Source organism: Thamnophis elegans, chromosome 15 (assembly GCF_009769535.1).
Source record: "Thamnophis elegans isolate rThaEle1 chromosome 15, rThaEle1.pri, whole genome shotgun sequence".
Lineage (NCBI taxonomy): Eukaryota > Metazoa > Chordata > Lepidosauria > Squamata > Colubridae > Thamnophis > Thamnophis elegans.
This window is the reverse complement of record NC_045555.1, coordinates 46,168,060-46,185,712: the sequence shown is the minus strand read 5'-3', so window position 1 is coordinate 46,185,712 and position 17,653 is coordinate 46,168,060. Positions and strand designations below refer to the sequence as shown.

At 41.3% G+C, this 17,653-nt stretch overlaps 1 protein-coding gene across 1 annotated transcript in view; it reads right to left on the bottom strand.

The window, feature by feature from the left end:
- The window catches only part of MYOF (myoferlin), a 122,326-nt gene extending 104,918 nt beyond the window's left edge, over positions 1-17,408 (bottom strand). Inside the window, exons 1-3 of the mRNA XM_032231969.1 lie at positions 17,229-17,408; positions 7,532-7,587; positions 5,448-5,539 (exon numbers count right to left, since the gene is read on the bottom strand). Coding sequence (XP_032087860.1) covers positions 5,448-5,539; positions 7,532-7,587; positions 17,229-17,316 — 236 coding nt within the window. The 5' untranslated portion in view covers positions 17,317-17,408. The remainder of the gene's footprint in view (positions 1-5,447; positions 5,540-7,531; positions 7,588-17,228) is intronic.
- Positions 17,409-17,653: the final 245 nt, after the last annotated feature.

The window sequence follows — 17,653 nt, the reverse complement described above, 5'->3', positions numbered from 1 at the left end:
TAACCGAAATTGGGAACTTCCACGTTTATATCACTTTAGCTTTAACTCTGAAACTGATGCATCTCATTAGGCTTGTTTGAAACTACAGCTAGTTTGCATACCTTCTGGGTGTCCTATTTACTTCCTGATGATAATTCTTGTTTCATCTTTGCTCCTAGCTCCTGGGTTCAAGTAAGCTATTTACTCACACACCCTCTCTTCAGCATCTTGCCGCTGCAACTTGTTTCTTTAAGTACGCATTGCTCAGAATGTATTTCCTCATAATTAATCCTCCCTCTACAATTCAGCTCTTGCAGCACCATACTTGGGAAACCGCTTGTTGGAAAGTTATCAAAACCAACGGGGGTACCATTTCAGATATTTTTTAAATGGAAGATTGCCAGGAAGCCTTTGGAAGATATAAATTGAGACACCTGTGACTTTCCACAGGTTGGTTTGGCTTGTGATGTTGCACACAGATCAGGTCCACACCTCTCGGCACTCCAATATACCTTTCCTTAGAATCAGATCTGAAGCACTCCACAGCGCACTCTACATGGGGCTGCCCCTGAAAAGTGTTCGGAGACTACAACTAGTCCAGAATGCAGCCACGCGAGCGATATTGTGTGTACCAAGGTACACCCACATCACACCTATCCTCCGCGAGCTGCACTGGCTTCCTATTGGTCTCCGAGCACAATTCAAGGTGCTGGTCATTACCTTTGAAGCCCTACATGGCCTAGGACCCGGATATCTGCGAGACCGTCTTCTGCCACATACCTCCCAACGACCGATAAGATCGCACAGGATGGGCCTTCTCCAGGTGCCGTCAGCCAGACAATGTCGGCTGGCAACCATCCGGGGGAGGGCCTTCTCTGTAGCCGCTCCGACCCTTTGGAATAAACTACCCCCAGAGATCCGGACCCTACCCACTCTCATGGCCTTCCGTAAGGCTATTAAGACCTGGCTATTCCGGCAGGCCCCGGGCTGTTGACCTCATGACTGAGGTCCAGCCCTGATTAGACTGGGTGCATGATGTGACTTTTTTAATCTATGTTTCTGTGTTTTTAACTTTTGAGCCGAGGTGGCGCAGTGGTTAGGGTGCAGTACTGCAGGCCACTTCAGCTGACTGTTATCTGCAGTTCAGCGGTTCTAATCTCACCAGCTCAAGGTTGACTTAGCCTTCCATCCTTCCGAGGTGGGTGAAATGAGGACCCAGACTGTGGGAGCGATATGCTGACTCTGTAAACCGCTTAGAGAGGGCTGAAAGCCCTATGAAGCGGTATATAAGTCTAACTGCTATTGCTATTGCTATTGCTATTCTATTTTTTAAATGCATTGTTGTAAGCCGCCCGGAATCCTTCGGGATTGGGCAGCCTATAAATTCATTAAATAGTAATAGTAATAGCACTATTGTTAAACACCTTAATTTATTTACCTTTATCTTGTGACTGATTTCCCCTTATTTCTACCCTAAAAGCCTCTTATTTTTATTAGCAAGCCACCAGATGAACATACACACATGTACCTATTGAAAAATGGGAGGGAGTTGGAAACACCAAGAGATTGTTGTTGTTGTTGAAACGGGGAAGAGAAATTTTGTTATTGTAAAACTGGTGGTATTCCAGGGACAGAAGACTGGTTAACATTTGTGTACTTTCCCACTGCTTTGCTGGATATAGCAATAGTGATAGCAGTTAGACTTATATACCGCTTCATAGGGCTTTCAGCCCTCTCTAAGCGGTTTACAGAGTCAGCATATCGCCCCCACAGTCTGGGTCCTCATTTCACCCACCTCGGAAGGATGGAAGGCTGAGTCAACCTTGAGCCGGTGAGATTAGAACCGCTGAACTGCAGATAACAGTCAGCTGAAGTGGCCTGTAGTACTGCACCCTAACCACTGTGCCACCTCGGCTCATATGCTGAGGAACAAGGGTGACCATGGACTGCAATTGTATTTGGAAGTTGGCAGAAGTGAATGTGATTGTTGGTCAATTTCGAACTCTTGTTGTGAAAGCCTGGAGGGTGGTGATGGAAATGCTATTAAAATGGAACTTTATTTAAGGAAGTCAAAGGAATGTCCTCCTTTTTTCTTCTCCCCTTCCGTTAGATTATCACAAATGCTTCTTCAAAAAGACCTCCTTGAACAATATGGAATGAAGCTTTAGCGATGGGAGGAGCAGACAAGAAAATATTGATTCATTAAGCCATTAATGAGTTTATTAATTCATTTCATCCTGTCTCTTAGGCTAAAATTATCATCTTTTAAATCTTTATATAACCTCCTACACTCTGCTGTTCTTACTGCAGATGTTCTGAGCAGACATATGTGGGACACTACTGATTCTAGTAGCAAACTATTTAAATATTTTAAACATATTCAGTTAGTGATCTTCACCTCTGATCTTAGATGTTGCATTTTATTAACTATATAGGAAGCCTCTTTCTCATTCAGAACAAAAGGTATTTTATAACTTACTTCCACAAGAAAAAAACTGAACTAAAACTTGCTTATAACATGGCATAGAGGAAGTCACCATAAGAAAAATGGAAAAATTGCTTGCAGGAAATGGTTCCTTAAATAAACATTAGACTGTTAACTTTGAATTAATCCTTATGAGCAAATTCTTCACATATGAATCACAATATAAATTTTGCAAGATGTTGAGTTAGACTTCCAAGTTCTTAGAGTTCTAAGATAGAATCTTTGTCTAAGTTCCAGGACACAAACATGAAATCCAATTGTCCTCCACAAAGTGATTCTGGGATATGGGAATAAAAATCACATTCTTGCATATATTTGTGAGACTGCCAATAGCACCACATGCCTGCCAGATACCCTCCCCATTTGTCCAGCCGAAGAAATCTCAGTTCGGTCCATCTGTGATCCTTAGGTTTCTGGGATCTCACTGACATTTCTACACAAGGCATATGCCTTTCTCTATTTTAAGTAAAAATCTGACAATTCTTGATTTAAATCAGTTATAAACGATCTCATTGGACAATTCTCTTTACTTGTTAAACCAAAACAGAGAATTTAAAACCAGCATTCTAAAAATCAAACCATTTGGTGCAATATGAGAAATACTTTATAATATGTCTGCAGTGCTGACACAAATATTACTAAAGACATTTTTTCAAAGCATAGCAGTTTCTCCTATTCTGGTTCTTTTTGGCAATACTCTTCTAAGCCAAATGTATATGAACTGGTGGTGCAGTGGTTACAATGCAATATTGCAGTTCTAACTCAGTCTGGAGTTCAATCATGATCAGCTCAAGGTTCACTCAACCTTCCAGATAGAAATAGCAGTTAGCAATAGCAGTTAGACTTATATACCGCTTCATAGGGCTTTCAGCCCTCTCTAAGCGGTTTACAGAGTCAGCATATCGCCCCCAACAATCTGGGTCCTCATTTTACCCACCTCGGAAGGATGGAAGGCTGAGTCAACCCTGAACCGGTGAGATTTGAACCGCCAAACTGCCAAACTAGCAGTCAGCTGAAATGGCCTGCAGTACTGCACTCTACCCACTGCGCCACCTCGGCTCTTGCTATCTGTCTCATCTCTTATACAAAGCTAGAATTAATAATTCAGAAATATTGATTGGTAGACATCACTGAATGATAGTAAGTAGGACCAAAATTTCCATTAAGTGGCACAGTCATAAAATGTGTTGTCACCTGACTTATCAACAGCAAACCCACAGTCCTCACTGCACAGTAATTAAGCGAGGATCATAAGTTATTGTTGTGGCCCAGCAGGACTCCGACAGCGAGGGGGTCTTATGAGTCGGCCCTGGAGGAGGTGGAGGACCCTGGACAGGGTGCCGACTCCGAGCAGGGCGAGGAGAGACTGGTTGGCCACCAGGTGGCGGCAGAGCATTGGATCAGAGGGAGTGTTCAGGAAAACAATTGTGAGTTGTTTCAGGAGGCACGCCGTCGAAGGGCTACTCGACGGAAGGAACAACTGCGTAATTGTAGGAGATGATTGCGCTTAGCTGATGCTGATTAAGATCCTCTCCTGATTATAAGAGACTGTTTGTGCCACGCCCTGTTTGCAGGAGTCAACGTTCACGAGTCAGAGAAACCAACTTGGAGAAGTGGTTTGCTGTGAGAGCTTGTTTCCATTGCCTAAGTTTGTAAGAATTACTGTCAGAGTGCTTATCTCTTTGTTTATTTTGGGCTTGCAGCCAACGAGAGTCTGGACTGATTAAAAGTATTCTTATTTACGTTTGCTTGTGGCTTTCGTTCCTGGATGGCGACGAGAGGGGGGGTCAGAACAGGTTATTAAGTGAGAACCTCACATAACTGTAACTTGCAACTTCCTGCTAGCTTGCAACTAGCAAAGTTATGGGGAAGCCAGCAGGAAGTTACAAGTCGGTAGGGAGGCTTGCTAGCAGACCACCACATAGATGGGTTCTATGGAGTGCAGTTGGATGATGTGGGTGCTGTGTGGCTGGGCAAGGGCTCATGGGCAAGTACTTTGGAGGGCAGGAAGCAGAGGTGGGTTCCTACCAGTTCGCACCTATTCGGTAGAAGCGGTTCATCAAATCTACCGAACCGGTTAGAAGAGGTTCCACCAGTGGACCCGGAAAGCAGGCCACATCTACAGAAGAGGCTCCAAAAGTTTTTGAAACCCACCACTGGTCCTTGGATATGATTATTCTACACTATCATGCTCATATTTATAAAAGTGCACCGAGGTGGTGCAGTGGTTAGGGTGCAGTACTGCAGGCCACTTCAGCTGACTGTTAGCTGCAGTTCGGCGGTTCAAATCCGATGATGGCTATAGTAGTAGTAGTAGTAGTAGTAGTAGTAGTAGTAGTAGTAGTAGTAGAAGGAGGAGGAGGAGGAGGAGGAGGAGGAGAAGGAGAAGGAGAAGGAGAAGGAGAAGGAGAAGGAGAAGGAGAAGGAGAAGGAACCGAGGTGGCGCAGTGGTTAGGGTGCAGTATTGCAGGCCACTTCAGCTGACTGTTATCTGCAGTTCAGCGGTTCTAATCTCACCGGCTCACGGTTGGCTCAGCCTTTCATCCTTCCAAGGTGGGTGAAATGAGGACCCAGACTGTGGGGGGCGATATGCTGACTCTGTAAACCGCTTAGAGAGGGCTGAAAGCCCTATGAAGTGGTATATAAGTCTAATTGCTATTGCTATTGCTATAAGTGCAAAGCTAATTGCCAAGCTCCCAGATTACAATTACAGGGCTGGGGGAGGAGGCGATGGCTGGAACTTTGAGGACTGGCCATAAGTACAACTCATTCAGAGCAATTGTAACTGAATGATCTCTGAGCACTGTTAACGCAGGAATAGCTTTACTTCAATCATAAAGCAAAAAAGTATACAATAGCATATCTGATTATTTAAACTTTATGAAATAAACAAACGGCATTGCAAAAGTAGTACATTGAGTTTAAAAACACGAAATGTTTGTTGAGAAATAAATTCACTAAAAGTTTTAATAAAATAACCTACTTGTTCTGCCCTATAGTTTCAAAATCTTTCACAATTATCTGCAGGGATGATGAAATATCCAGTGGTGATCCTTTCAAATCAAATTCAAGAATCTGTGTGAAAAGAATTACAATAGTCATGAACACTGATTTAATCCAGAGCTGCACATATACAAGTAGGAAATGAAAATATTTCAGGAATAAGTATTATAAATATAAATATAAATAATATAAATATAAATATAAATATAAATAATATAAATATAAATATAAATATAAATATAAATATAAATAATATAAATATAAATATAAATAATATAAATATAAATATAAATATAAATATAAATATAAATATAAATATAAATAATATAAATATAAATATAAATATAAATATAAATATAAATATAAATATAAATATAAATATAAATATAAACATAAACATAAACATAAACATATACATATACATATACATATACATATACATATACATATACATATACATATACATATACATATACATATACATATACATATATATATATATATATATATATATATATATATATCAGTTATCACGTGAGGATGAATTTTTAACATTTGTTGTGCTATGATACAAATATCATCTATCAGAATGTAACTCAGTTTACAGCTACATCTCTTAGTAATATTAACAAATGTTAATATTATTAGCCAGCGAACCACACTAGACACCAAAAGTACTTTAACTAGAACTCCTTAAATCTTTTAAAACTATTAATCCCTATTATTAGTTTTTATAAATATTCATCATCAATAAATGAATTTGATATGCAGATAGCAAGAGATCAGTGGAATAAAGAATTACAGTTTCCTATATTGTCTAGACAATGGGAAAGTGTCTTTCTTCTATACCTAGTCCATGGGCCTAGCCTACAATTTATACAACTGAAACTAATATTTAGAATGTATCAGACTCCATTATGTTTGTATGGAAAAGTATTATATAGGACAATGTTTTGTTGATGTAACACTTCTTTAAAAAACATGTTTTTACAATGTCCTCAATACAATTGAGCCCCAAAATTTTGTTGCTAGGCAAGGCAGTTATCGGCTGTGACCAGGGGGGGCCTTTGCCCAGGTTCGCCTGGTGCATCAATTGCGGCCCTACTTGGATCGGGGCACACTTCAAACAGTCACTCACACCCTTGTCACCTCAAGGCTGGATTATTGTAATGCGCTCTACATGGGGCTACCCTTGAAAAGCGTTCGGAGACTACAGCTAGTCCAGAATGCAGCCGCGCGAGCGATATTGGGTGTACCGAGATACACCCATATTACACCTATCCTCCGTGAGCTGCACTGGCTGCCAATTGGTCTCCGAATGCAATTCAAGGTGTTGGTCATTACCTTTAAAGCCCTACATGGCTCAGGACCAGCGTATTTGCGAGACCGCCTACTGCCACATACCTCCCAACGGCCGATAAGATCCCACAGGGTGGGCCTCCTTAGGACGCCGTCAGCTGGACAGTGTCGGCTGGCGGGCCCCCAGAGGAGAGCCTTCTCTGTGGCTGCTCCGACTCTGTGGAATCAGCTACCCCCAGAGGTCCGGACCTCACCCACCCTCATGGCCTTCAGGAAAGCTGTTAAGACCTGGCTGTTCCGGAAATAATGGCCAGAAGACTACAAAACACTGTCTGATTTGACATGCCCCAGGAAGTCCTTAAGTCTGAAAAAATAATTAACTCCTCAAATATGGTCACTGACTGTAAAAAGACTGCCTCTTTGAGCATCCACCAGAAGATTGCAAAGGATGATGTGTTTAATGAGGTCTCATGCAAATGCAGTACATTACATCAAACATTGGGCTGTAAATATATAACAGTGGTATTTGCATAATTATCTCATTGCACACAGGGCATCATTTTGGCAGTCTGCTGCAGAGACTGCTAGCTACTAATTACCACCTTAGCAGGACAGGAAGAAATCCTACTTCTGAACAGAGCAGAAAACATACAACACGTGTGTTTCTTGCTGCCTTCTTGTTTGCAACAGTCAAAGTCATGACAGAATCTTATCACACACATTGTGCTTTTCCCTACATGATAGGGACATGAAGATCAGGTTTACCTCATTCCAAACAGGGTTGAGTTCGCTATCGATTTTCTTTGTCTTCTTTTTCTCATCTGGAAATAAACAGTGATACGTGTTACTAGTATGGAAAAAATAGTTTTTAAAACTCCATTACGAGAGAAGGGAAAGGAGAGGAGGAAGGAAGGAAGGAGAGAAGAAAGAGAAGAAAGGGGGGGTAGGAAGGAGGGAAGCAAGGAGGGAAGGAAGGAGAGAAGGAGAGAAGAAATGAGGGAAGGAAGGAGGGAAGGAAGGAGAGAAGGAGAGAAGAAAGGAGGGATGGAAGGAGGGAATGTAGGAGAGAAGGAAGGGGGGAAGGAAGGAAAGGAAGGGGGAAAGGAAGGAGAGAAGGAGAAAAGAAAGGAAGGAAGGAGGGAAGGAGAGAAGGAGGGAAGGGGAAGGAGGGAGGGAAGGAAGGGGAGTAGGAGAGAAGAAACGAGGGAAGGAAAGAGGGAGGGAGGGAAGAAGAAGTAGGACCGTTGTAAGATAAGATGGATCTATGGGATGTTAAGAAAGCAATCTTCAAGTATATGGTCAACAGTAGGAAAAATTGTTATAAACACATATTATTAATAACAGTTATGAGATCATATAATTGTGAATGTATATATGAAATTGATAAAATAAAATAAAATCTTTAAAAAAACACCCTCCATTACGATAAAAAAATACCTTTTCCATGGCTATGATAATAACTCATTGGTAAAGCACATCTTTACTATAGGGACCTGGGTAGACCTATAACATTTCCAAATGCTTCCCCCCCCCCATATTTTTTTTTTTTGCAACACTATCCAAGAGCTGCTGTAAAATATATAACATCTCTTCCGCTTTGACATTTTTACAGCAATGGCTCTCAAACATTTTGGTCTCAGAACACTTCTACAGTTCTAAAAACGACTGAAAATCCCAAAGAGCTTTGGTTGATGAAGGTTATTGATATTTACTATAAGAAATTAAAATTGAGAAGTTTTAAAATATTTATTTGACTTAGCAGATCTTGTGGGATGACTCAGGGGGGTGCTAAGAGGCAAGGGGGGGCGGGAGAGGGACGGTAAGGGGACAATCCGAATAGCAATAGCAGTTAGACTTATATACCACTTCATAGGGCTTTCAGCCACTCCCCACTGATCCAATTTATCACGTCCATAAGCAAGGAGGAAGGGGGGGAGCAATCGGGATAACACCATGGTGTGGGGAGCAGCAGCTGTAGAAACCCCAAGCCGGGCATCCCGCCGCCGACGCTGACCACACCCACGCCAGCAGCCGCCGACGCTCTTCATTCTCCTTTCACTGCCAACCGCCTCGTTTCACTCACGACGTTCCAGCTACGAGGCAGGAAATCGCAGCTCAAGGGTACCCCCGAGGTCCCAGGAAGTTCTCATAGCTGGACCTGGAACCAACGATGGGATAGGGTACCCCCTGCAAACCCCCGAGAAGGACAATCATCTCCCCGAAGCTCTCCTCAAACGCGACAGGACACCATCTTGGGCATGCCGAGGTGGCGCAGTGGTTAAATGCAGCACTGCAGGCTACTTCAGCTGACTGCAGTTCTGCAGTTCGGCTGTTCAAATCCCACCGGCTCAGGGTTGACTCAGCCTTCCATCCTTCTGAGGTGGGTGAAATGAGGACCCAGATTGTTGTTGGGGGCAATATGCTGACTCTGTAAAACCGCTTAGAGAGGGCTGAAAGCCCTATGAAGCGGTATATAAGTCTAACTGCTATTGCTATTGCTATGCGCATTTCACTAAATATACAATACATGCATAATATACAATGCATGCAAATGTAACTTAAATTTAACACTTCTCTTCAAAAAATATGTGATAAGCTCATACTTTGAGATGTCAAAGTATCAGTTGTGGGAAATGTTGGGCCCAATTCAATTGTAACAGTGTATGCTAATATAAGAGCCGAGGTGGCGCAGTGGTTAAATGCAGCCCTGCAGGCTACTGCTAGATCAGCAGTTCAGCGGTTCAAATCTCACCGGCTCAGGGTTGACTCAGCCTTCCATCCTTCCGAGGTGGGTAAAATGAGGACCCGGATTGTTGTTGGGGGCAATATGCTGACTCTCTGTAAACCGCTTAGAGAGGGCTGAAAGCCCTATGAAGCGGTATATAAGTCTACTGCTATTAAATAATCGCAAAATTGCATGGGATTATAATAGGGTTTTAGCTTAAATATAACGTTACAGCTGATATTGTTCAGCGGGACTTGCAAATCTTTTGTGGTCTAGCTAGCCTGAGCTAATATCTAACACACTCCTTTTTTTTTAAAAAAATGTTAATTCCTGTCGCAGTTCTGTTACAGGAATGTGAATCACACATTCCACACCACACGGACTAAATAAGGACCAAATTTTCTGCTCCTCCCACACATATCTAGCAGAAGTAGTATGTTCTGCAATTGAATTTCCTGGAAGCTATGCAGCTGTAGCCATATTTGGAACAGAAGGAAAATATATATCTGAAGCATCCTTTAAAAAAAATCACTATTAAATCCTTCCATTATTTTTTAAAAGAGTTTTAGTGCAATGCATGCTATAATAGCTGGCTTACTTGGAGTAAAATTACTGTATTTTGGTTTATTTCTTATTTCTGTTAGAGATTCTATAGATTGGAAGTATGGATTTGATTTAAAAAGTGCTGATTTTCCGTGCAGTTTTTACCTATATTTAGTCAATGAAACTATTGAGGTTAAATGTCCATCTTTGAAATGATCAGAATATCCTTCTATTTTACCACAACTAAAATATATTAATAATGATTTAGTCCAATGTTTCTCAATCTCAGCAACTTTAAGATAAAGATGAACTTTTAAGCATGAGTGACTGGGAAATTCTGGAAGCTGGAGTCCATATTAGAGATGTTGAGTTTGAGAAGCATCGATCTAGTCCAGTGGTTCCCAAACTTTTTCAGTCCTCTTGGTGCTACAAACTGATCCTCAGTGCCCCCCCCCCCCCAATGGTGGAATTCAATCGGTTCTTGCTTAGCAACCAAAATTTTGGGCTCAATTGTGAACATAAGTTCTCTTTCTTTTTCTTTCTTTCTTCCTTCCTTCCTTCCTTCCTTCCTTCCTTCCTTCCTTCCTTCCTTCCTTCCTTCCTTCCTTCTTTCTTTCTTAGAGAACCGAGGTGGCCCAGTGGTTAGTACTGCAGGCCACTTCAGCTGACTGTTATCTGCAGTTCAGCGGTTCTAATCTCACCGGCTCAGGGTTGACTCAGCCTTCCATCCTTCCAAGGTGGGTAAAATGAGGACCCAGACTGTGGGGGGCGATATGCTGACTCTGTAAACTGCTTAGAGAGGGCTGAAAGCCCTATGAAGCGGTATATAAGTCTAACTGCTATTGCTATTGGTATTGCTACTGCAAAATCGCCATTTCTTCCCGATCAGCTGGGACTCAAGAGGCAGAGAATAGATGGGGGAGGGGACAGTCAGAGGTGGTATTTACTGAACTACTCAAAATTTCCTCTACCGGTTCTCCAGAACTGGTCAGAACGTGCTGAATATTTACCACCTCTGCTCCTCAGCCTGAGCTATGTCTCCATAACGGCTTGTGGGAGTGACCTTGGGAGACAGGCAGGACACACTCCCATTGAAAAACCCCATAGAAAGTCTGCTTTATAATTCCTTCATTTAAGCTTAATGCTGCTTTCCAAGGAAGCTTTAGAAGCTAGGTTTAAAAAATAGAAATATAACAAAATATGAAATTCTGTTCTGGAGGTCAACATTTTCTGGGCTCATTTACAGAATACCTGCTAGGGCATTGAGAGCAGGGCTGAATTAAGGGCCCAAAAGTAAGTTGATGTTCTCAAATGAATCACAGAAAAATGGAATAGAAGAACAAGTAGGAACAGATCAGAGGTGGGTTCCTACCAGTTCGCACCTATTCGGTAGAACCGGTTTGTCAAATCTACCGAACCGGTTAGAAGAGGTTCCACTAGTGGACCCGGAAAGCAGGCCACACCTACAGAAGAGGGTCCAAACCTTTTTAAAACCCACCACTGGTCCTTGGATATGATTATTCTACACTATCATGCTCCTATTTATAAAACTCAGTGCCTCTGGGAAAGGCAAGGATGACTACTGCGTTTGTGGTGCAATCAGAACATTGCGTGTGTCGAAGTTGTTTTAACGCAAACCAAAGATGCCTCTTAAAAAACAAGTTTACATCATATTCTTATGCATGCCCAGTGCTGTGTGTGAGGTCATTTAAGGTGGTTCTGACAAGTGTCGTCAGCATCTTCATATCCGGTCACATGGGTGGCAAGCCACTCCCATCCAGTCACATGAGCAGCAAGCCACTCCCACAAAGGGGGCCACACCCAGAGAGTAGGTTCGAACAATTTTTGAGACCCAACACTGGAACAGATTACAAGCAAGCAATCTTAAGGGTATGAAAGTGAAGAAGCGCTTTCAATTCACTTGGGACGATTTTAAAAAGGATGCTTTACCTATTGTCTAATGCAGCTGCATGTTAGCCAATCAGCAGATTGGACCAATGGGGTTTACAAGCAGTGCCAAGGGATCTTGAGGAGCCAAGGTGGCGCAGTGGTTAAATGCAGCACTGCAGGCTACTTCAGCTGACTGCAGTTCAGCAGTTCGGCTGTTCAAATCTCACCGGCTCAAAGGTTGACTCAGCCTTCCATCCTTCCGAGGTGGGTGAAATGAGGACCCGGATTGTTGTTGGGGGCAATATGCTGACTCTGTAAACCGCTTAGAGAGGGCTGAAAGCCCTATGAAGCGGTAGATAAGTCTAACTGCTATTGCTATTGCTATCTTCAAGACACCATCCATACCTAGCATCACTTCACGTTAGCCAATGGGACGGTCAGGCTGAAGCAAGCACTAGATAGGGCCAGATATAAAAGTGAGATGGCTGAGTTCATTTTACTTTGGATTTGCATTATTTCCTTTTTCCCTGATATCCTCTCCTTCTCCCCGGAGGGAGGAGAACCGATCCCTTGCAATGAACATTTGAAATTGGCTCAACTTGAACTTGAATATATGAATTTAAGACAACCTTAAACCTGGCTATTCCGGCAGGCCTGGGGCTGTTGACTGCATGAACGAGGTCCAGCCCCACCGAGATTTGAGTGTATGGTGCGTTGCTTTAAAATTTGTTTCTCTTTTTCTCTTTTTATTTTTATTTTTAACTCTTATCTTTTATCTTGTTTTTGTAAGCCGCCCGGAGTCCTACGGGATTGGGCGGCATATAAATTTATTAAATTACAATTACAATTATTAGAGATATTAATAGTTATCTTATTCATATTATCATATATGGTGGACCTGCCAAAAGGTTAAGGCATTTTGGATAAAAATATGGTGGGTCATGCAAAATGTTTTTAAAAGAAGGATAAAGTTTATTCCTCAGTTATTTTTACTAGGTATATGTACTGACTTTACAGTGGTAGAGACCAATTTGACTCTGCACCTGATAACTGCAGCAAGACTGTTGGTGGCGCAATATTGGAAGAAGGAAGACTTGCCTACAATCCAAGAATGGACATTGAAAGTAACAAACTTAGCTGAAATGGCTAAAATATCGGCATATCTCAAAGATCATTCAAATGAGAGATATAAACGAGACTGGAAAAAATGGATTGACTATATACAAAATAAATACGGGACTAAGAAATTCCAGTTAGCCTATGCTTAAGATCAGAAATGATTTAAACTGTTAAAAGTCAGTTCAGTAAGAAGCAGCTAAGGTCAATCTAGAATGTCATTAATTTCTTTATTTCTTTTTTCTCAATAGATTTTAGACTGTGTTAGTTAAAAATCCATACCGTGTACGGGTTCTGGGAAGTCGGGGGGGGGGAAGGAGGAGGGGGGGGGTGGGGGGGTGGAGGGAGGGAGGGGTACACACAACAAAAAATTGTACTTCAATGTCTTAATGATTGACAAATGATGACATATTTGTGTTTTTTTTAAAGAAAAATAAAAAAGTTTTGTTCAGAAAATAGTTATCTTATTCAGGATATTCCATCCCTTGCCATTCTCTCCCAACCTCCCCAACTTTTCCATTATTCCAGCGATTTCCTCGTTAGCATCTTCATAGTATTATTCAGCCGTCACCGAAGTAATACGAAGCCTGCCTTTATTATATTCATTTTGGCACAACAATGAAAGGATAACTATATAATGCTGTAAGCCCCTAGTGGGGAAATGACCTCAACTGCTATTCCATGGCATTAACAATATTCAGTTCCTTAAAATATATGCCAAAAAACCGGATTTGTATTTCAGCAAAAACTGTTCTTTTCAGATTGCTCTTAGCATATATAACCAGGATCTAGAACATGTTGAAGACAGTCATTTCTAAAATACGGTCCAGCCCCATTTAGAACAGAGTGTATCGTGTGCTGTTTTTTTTAAATCTATCTTTTCTTTTCCCTGTATTTTATTTTAATTTTATTTCTGTATTGTAAGCCGCCCGGAGTCCTACAGGATTGGGCGATATATAAATGTTATTAAACTCTAAACTCTAAACTCATTTTCAATTAGCTTTAAATGCCACAATGGACATTTCGTCTTTTTTTTCCTTTTTCTAAGGGTTCACCGACAAAACCGCGCTGACAAAACCGTGGTGAGAAAACAGCGAGGTCGAAATCGCGCCCACAACAGCGCACCGACAACAGCGCGCATTCAACAAACAACGTGAAGACAAGGTAATAACCCTAACCCCAACCCCAACCCCAACCCCAACTCTAACCCTAACCCTAACCCCAACCCTAACCCCAACCCTAACCCTAAACCTAACCCTTAACCTAACACTAACACTAACCCTAACACTAACACTAACACTAACCCTAAACCTAACCCTAAACCTAACCCTTAACCTAACCCTAACCCTAACCCTAACCCTAACCCTAACCCTAACCCTAACCCTAAACCTAACCCTAAACCTAATCCTAAACCTAACTCTAACCCTAACCCTAACCCTAACCCTAAACCTAACCCTAAACCTAACCCTAAACCTAACCCTAAACCTAACCCTAACCCTAAACCTAACCCTAAACCTAACCCTAAACCTAACCCTAAACCTAACCCTAAACCTAACCCTAAACCTAATCCTAAACCTAACTCTAACCCTAACCCTAAACCTAACCCTAAACCTAACCCTAACCCTAAACCTAACCCTAACCCTAAACCTAAACCTAACCCTAAACCTAACCCTAAACCTAACCCTTACCTTAACCCTAATCTCACTTTTGTCGGTGCACTGTTGTGGGCGCGATTTCGACCTCGCTGTGGTTTTGTCGGCGCGCGTTTTGTTGTGCACGCATTTGTCAGGTCACGCTTTCTAAGCTTCCACCAAGATGTCCCGCAATCTTTGTACTTCTGCAAACTTCAGAGATTTCTTCAGGCCTGCTGATACTACTCCCTTGTGAGTGGGTGTATTTTGGATACATAGCAACATCACAACCTGAACATCCCAAAATAAATGGAACAAGGATGAAGACACTGCTTCTAATCTAAAGACTTTAGCGCAAGTCATTCTCCCACCCTTGTTCCAGTTTCTATTCTGTGGAAATGTCTCTCCTCACAAATACTTTTGGTTCTAAGTCTTTAAACACCGCCTATAACCCATCCTCCATAGAAGTACAGCATGGCTGTTCTTTTTCCTCTTCTTTGTTTAAAGTTTGTTCTATTGAAGGCTTCAATTAACAAGTTCCATGGAAAAAAAGTATGAATCACACAGTAACTCCTGACCTCCCTTCCAAGCTTTTGTTTCAAGATACTTATTCAAACTTAAGCAACAAAACCAGCCACGTAACGGGTGTACCAAATGCGACCCCCCTCTAATTTTATTCGGGGGTTCCCCCCCCCCATGTGCCCAGCAGCATAGAAGCTTTAGAGAGGGGATGAAGAATATTGAACACCACCATTTAAACATCGGAATTATTTTTTATTGGTGCCTTTTAAGCATCTTAATTATGGCTACAGAAAGCCAATTGGGGAAAAAATATGTGTGGCCCCTTTGAAATATAAGTGGAAGCTGGAAAACCAGCCTTGGGTAATAAATGAATGATTCATAAATAAGTTGCAAAACAAATCACCAAGCTTTATCTTCTTACAAATTAAAAGCGTGACCCGGCAAAAGGGTGAACGACAGAACCGCGCCTGACTAAACCGCGTCGCTAAAACCGCGACGTGATCAACGCGGCGACAACAGCGCGGAGACGGAAGGGTGCTTTACAACAGCGCGTCGACAGAAAGCCGATTTAACTTAAGGTAAGGGTTAGGTTTAGGGTTAGGCTTAGGGTTAGGTTTAGGGTTAGGATGAGGGTTAGGTTTAGGGTTAGGGTTAGGGTTAGGTTTAGGTTTAGGTTTAGGGTTAGGGTTAGGTTTAGGGTTAGGTTTAAGGTTAGGTTTAGGGTTAGGTTTAAGGTTAGGTTTAGGGTTAGGTTTAGGGTTAGGTTTAGGGTTAGGTTTAGGGTTAGGTTTAGGGTTAGGTTTAGGGTTAGGTTTAGCGTTACGTTTAGGGTTAGATTTAGCGTTACGTTTAGGGTTAGGGTTAGGGTTAGCGTTACATTTAGGGTTAGGGTTAGCGTTATGTTTAGGGTTACGTTTAGTTTTACAGCACGCTTCTGACGCCGCGCTGTTGGTGCGATTCAGCGCTCATTCGTCGGAGCGCTTTAGAACACGCGGTTTTGTCACCGTGGTTTAGTCAAGCGCGGTTTTGTCATTCGCCCTTTTGTCGGTGAACCAATTAAAAATCCCACATTTTATCTTTATCTATTGATTGATATATTTATGCACCAATAATTCCACCAGCTCTGAGTGACTAATTTTGAAATAAAAGAAGTGCAGTTAACTGTTTAATTATCATAAAAGATCAGGGCTAATAAAGCCAAGCTATTCCTTGTTCACCGGACCCCATTTGGTAAAGATTTCATATTAGGAAAGAATCGCTTTAAAAACAGAACAAAGTGAAGAATAAAAGAAATGCTTTTCTCTCCATGCCACTTAAGCTTCACATGTACATTTTTTAAGGTTTAAGCACTTTTAGCAACTTTACTAAATTTGGGAAGCAGAAATCCAGAGGACCACTAGATGGCAGTAGAGAGAGATAGAAAACTCATTCTAGTCCAGTCTTGGTAGTCCTACTTTTTCCAATAAAATGAGTGTTGTTATTCAGTACACCACCAAGTAATATAACTGTATTAAGTGGAAACTGTACTCCAAATTGATATATACATACTGAGCAAAAAGTTATTTGATTTCTCTAACATCCAACACACATCCATCTAAATGGTGAACCACAGCCTACTACAAAATTTGCAAATACAATTCAAATCCTATTGCTTTTAACGTTGTCCTTTACTTTTGGTTAATGCACCAATAATTCAAATAAGAAAAGTCGTAGAAAATTATATTTAATAATGTCAATCGAATTTAGATATTTCAAATCATACACTTCCTACCAGCATTCAATCAATCAGTGCTAGCATTCCTGTAGAGCAGGTTAATAACCAGACATCTTCTGTGGTAGGAAAATTATTTATGTGACAAAAAGCTGGAGGTGAATTAGATGTAGGTACAATGAAATATATTTGTCAAGGCACCTCAAGACATCTCCAGATCATTGAAAAAAGAAGCTAGGCACTTTAGAAGCTTTTTGCAATCTTGTTCTAATTGTGCCACCTTGTTAGACAGAAAAGAAATCTTCTAAAGTTAGTTTTCCTTACCTTTAAAAATAATTGATGTAATAGGATCTGGTTTCCCAAAGGTATGTTTTGGGATATTTGCAGCTGATTCTACAATTACCCGAAGCATCGTCTCAACTTTAAACTTTAAAAAGAAGCTGTTTTCAAAGTAGAAAGTTCAGGGAGAAAAAAAAAATACTTGAGATACTCGGCAGGCTCCAGACTGAAATGCCAGGAGGAGGAGGAAGAATAGGAGGAGGAGGAGGAGACAAGAAGGAATGGACTCTGTTACAGCAACAGGCAACTCACAGCAGAATTACCAAGTTTGTTACCAAACCTAAAGAAAAACAATGTACACCATCATTCACAATTCCTGTCCATTGGATAACAAAACTGATATGGATTGAAATTGAAACGTAAGAATTCGCAAAGCTTCAAAAGGGGAAATGCTCTCTATGCAAATTGTG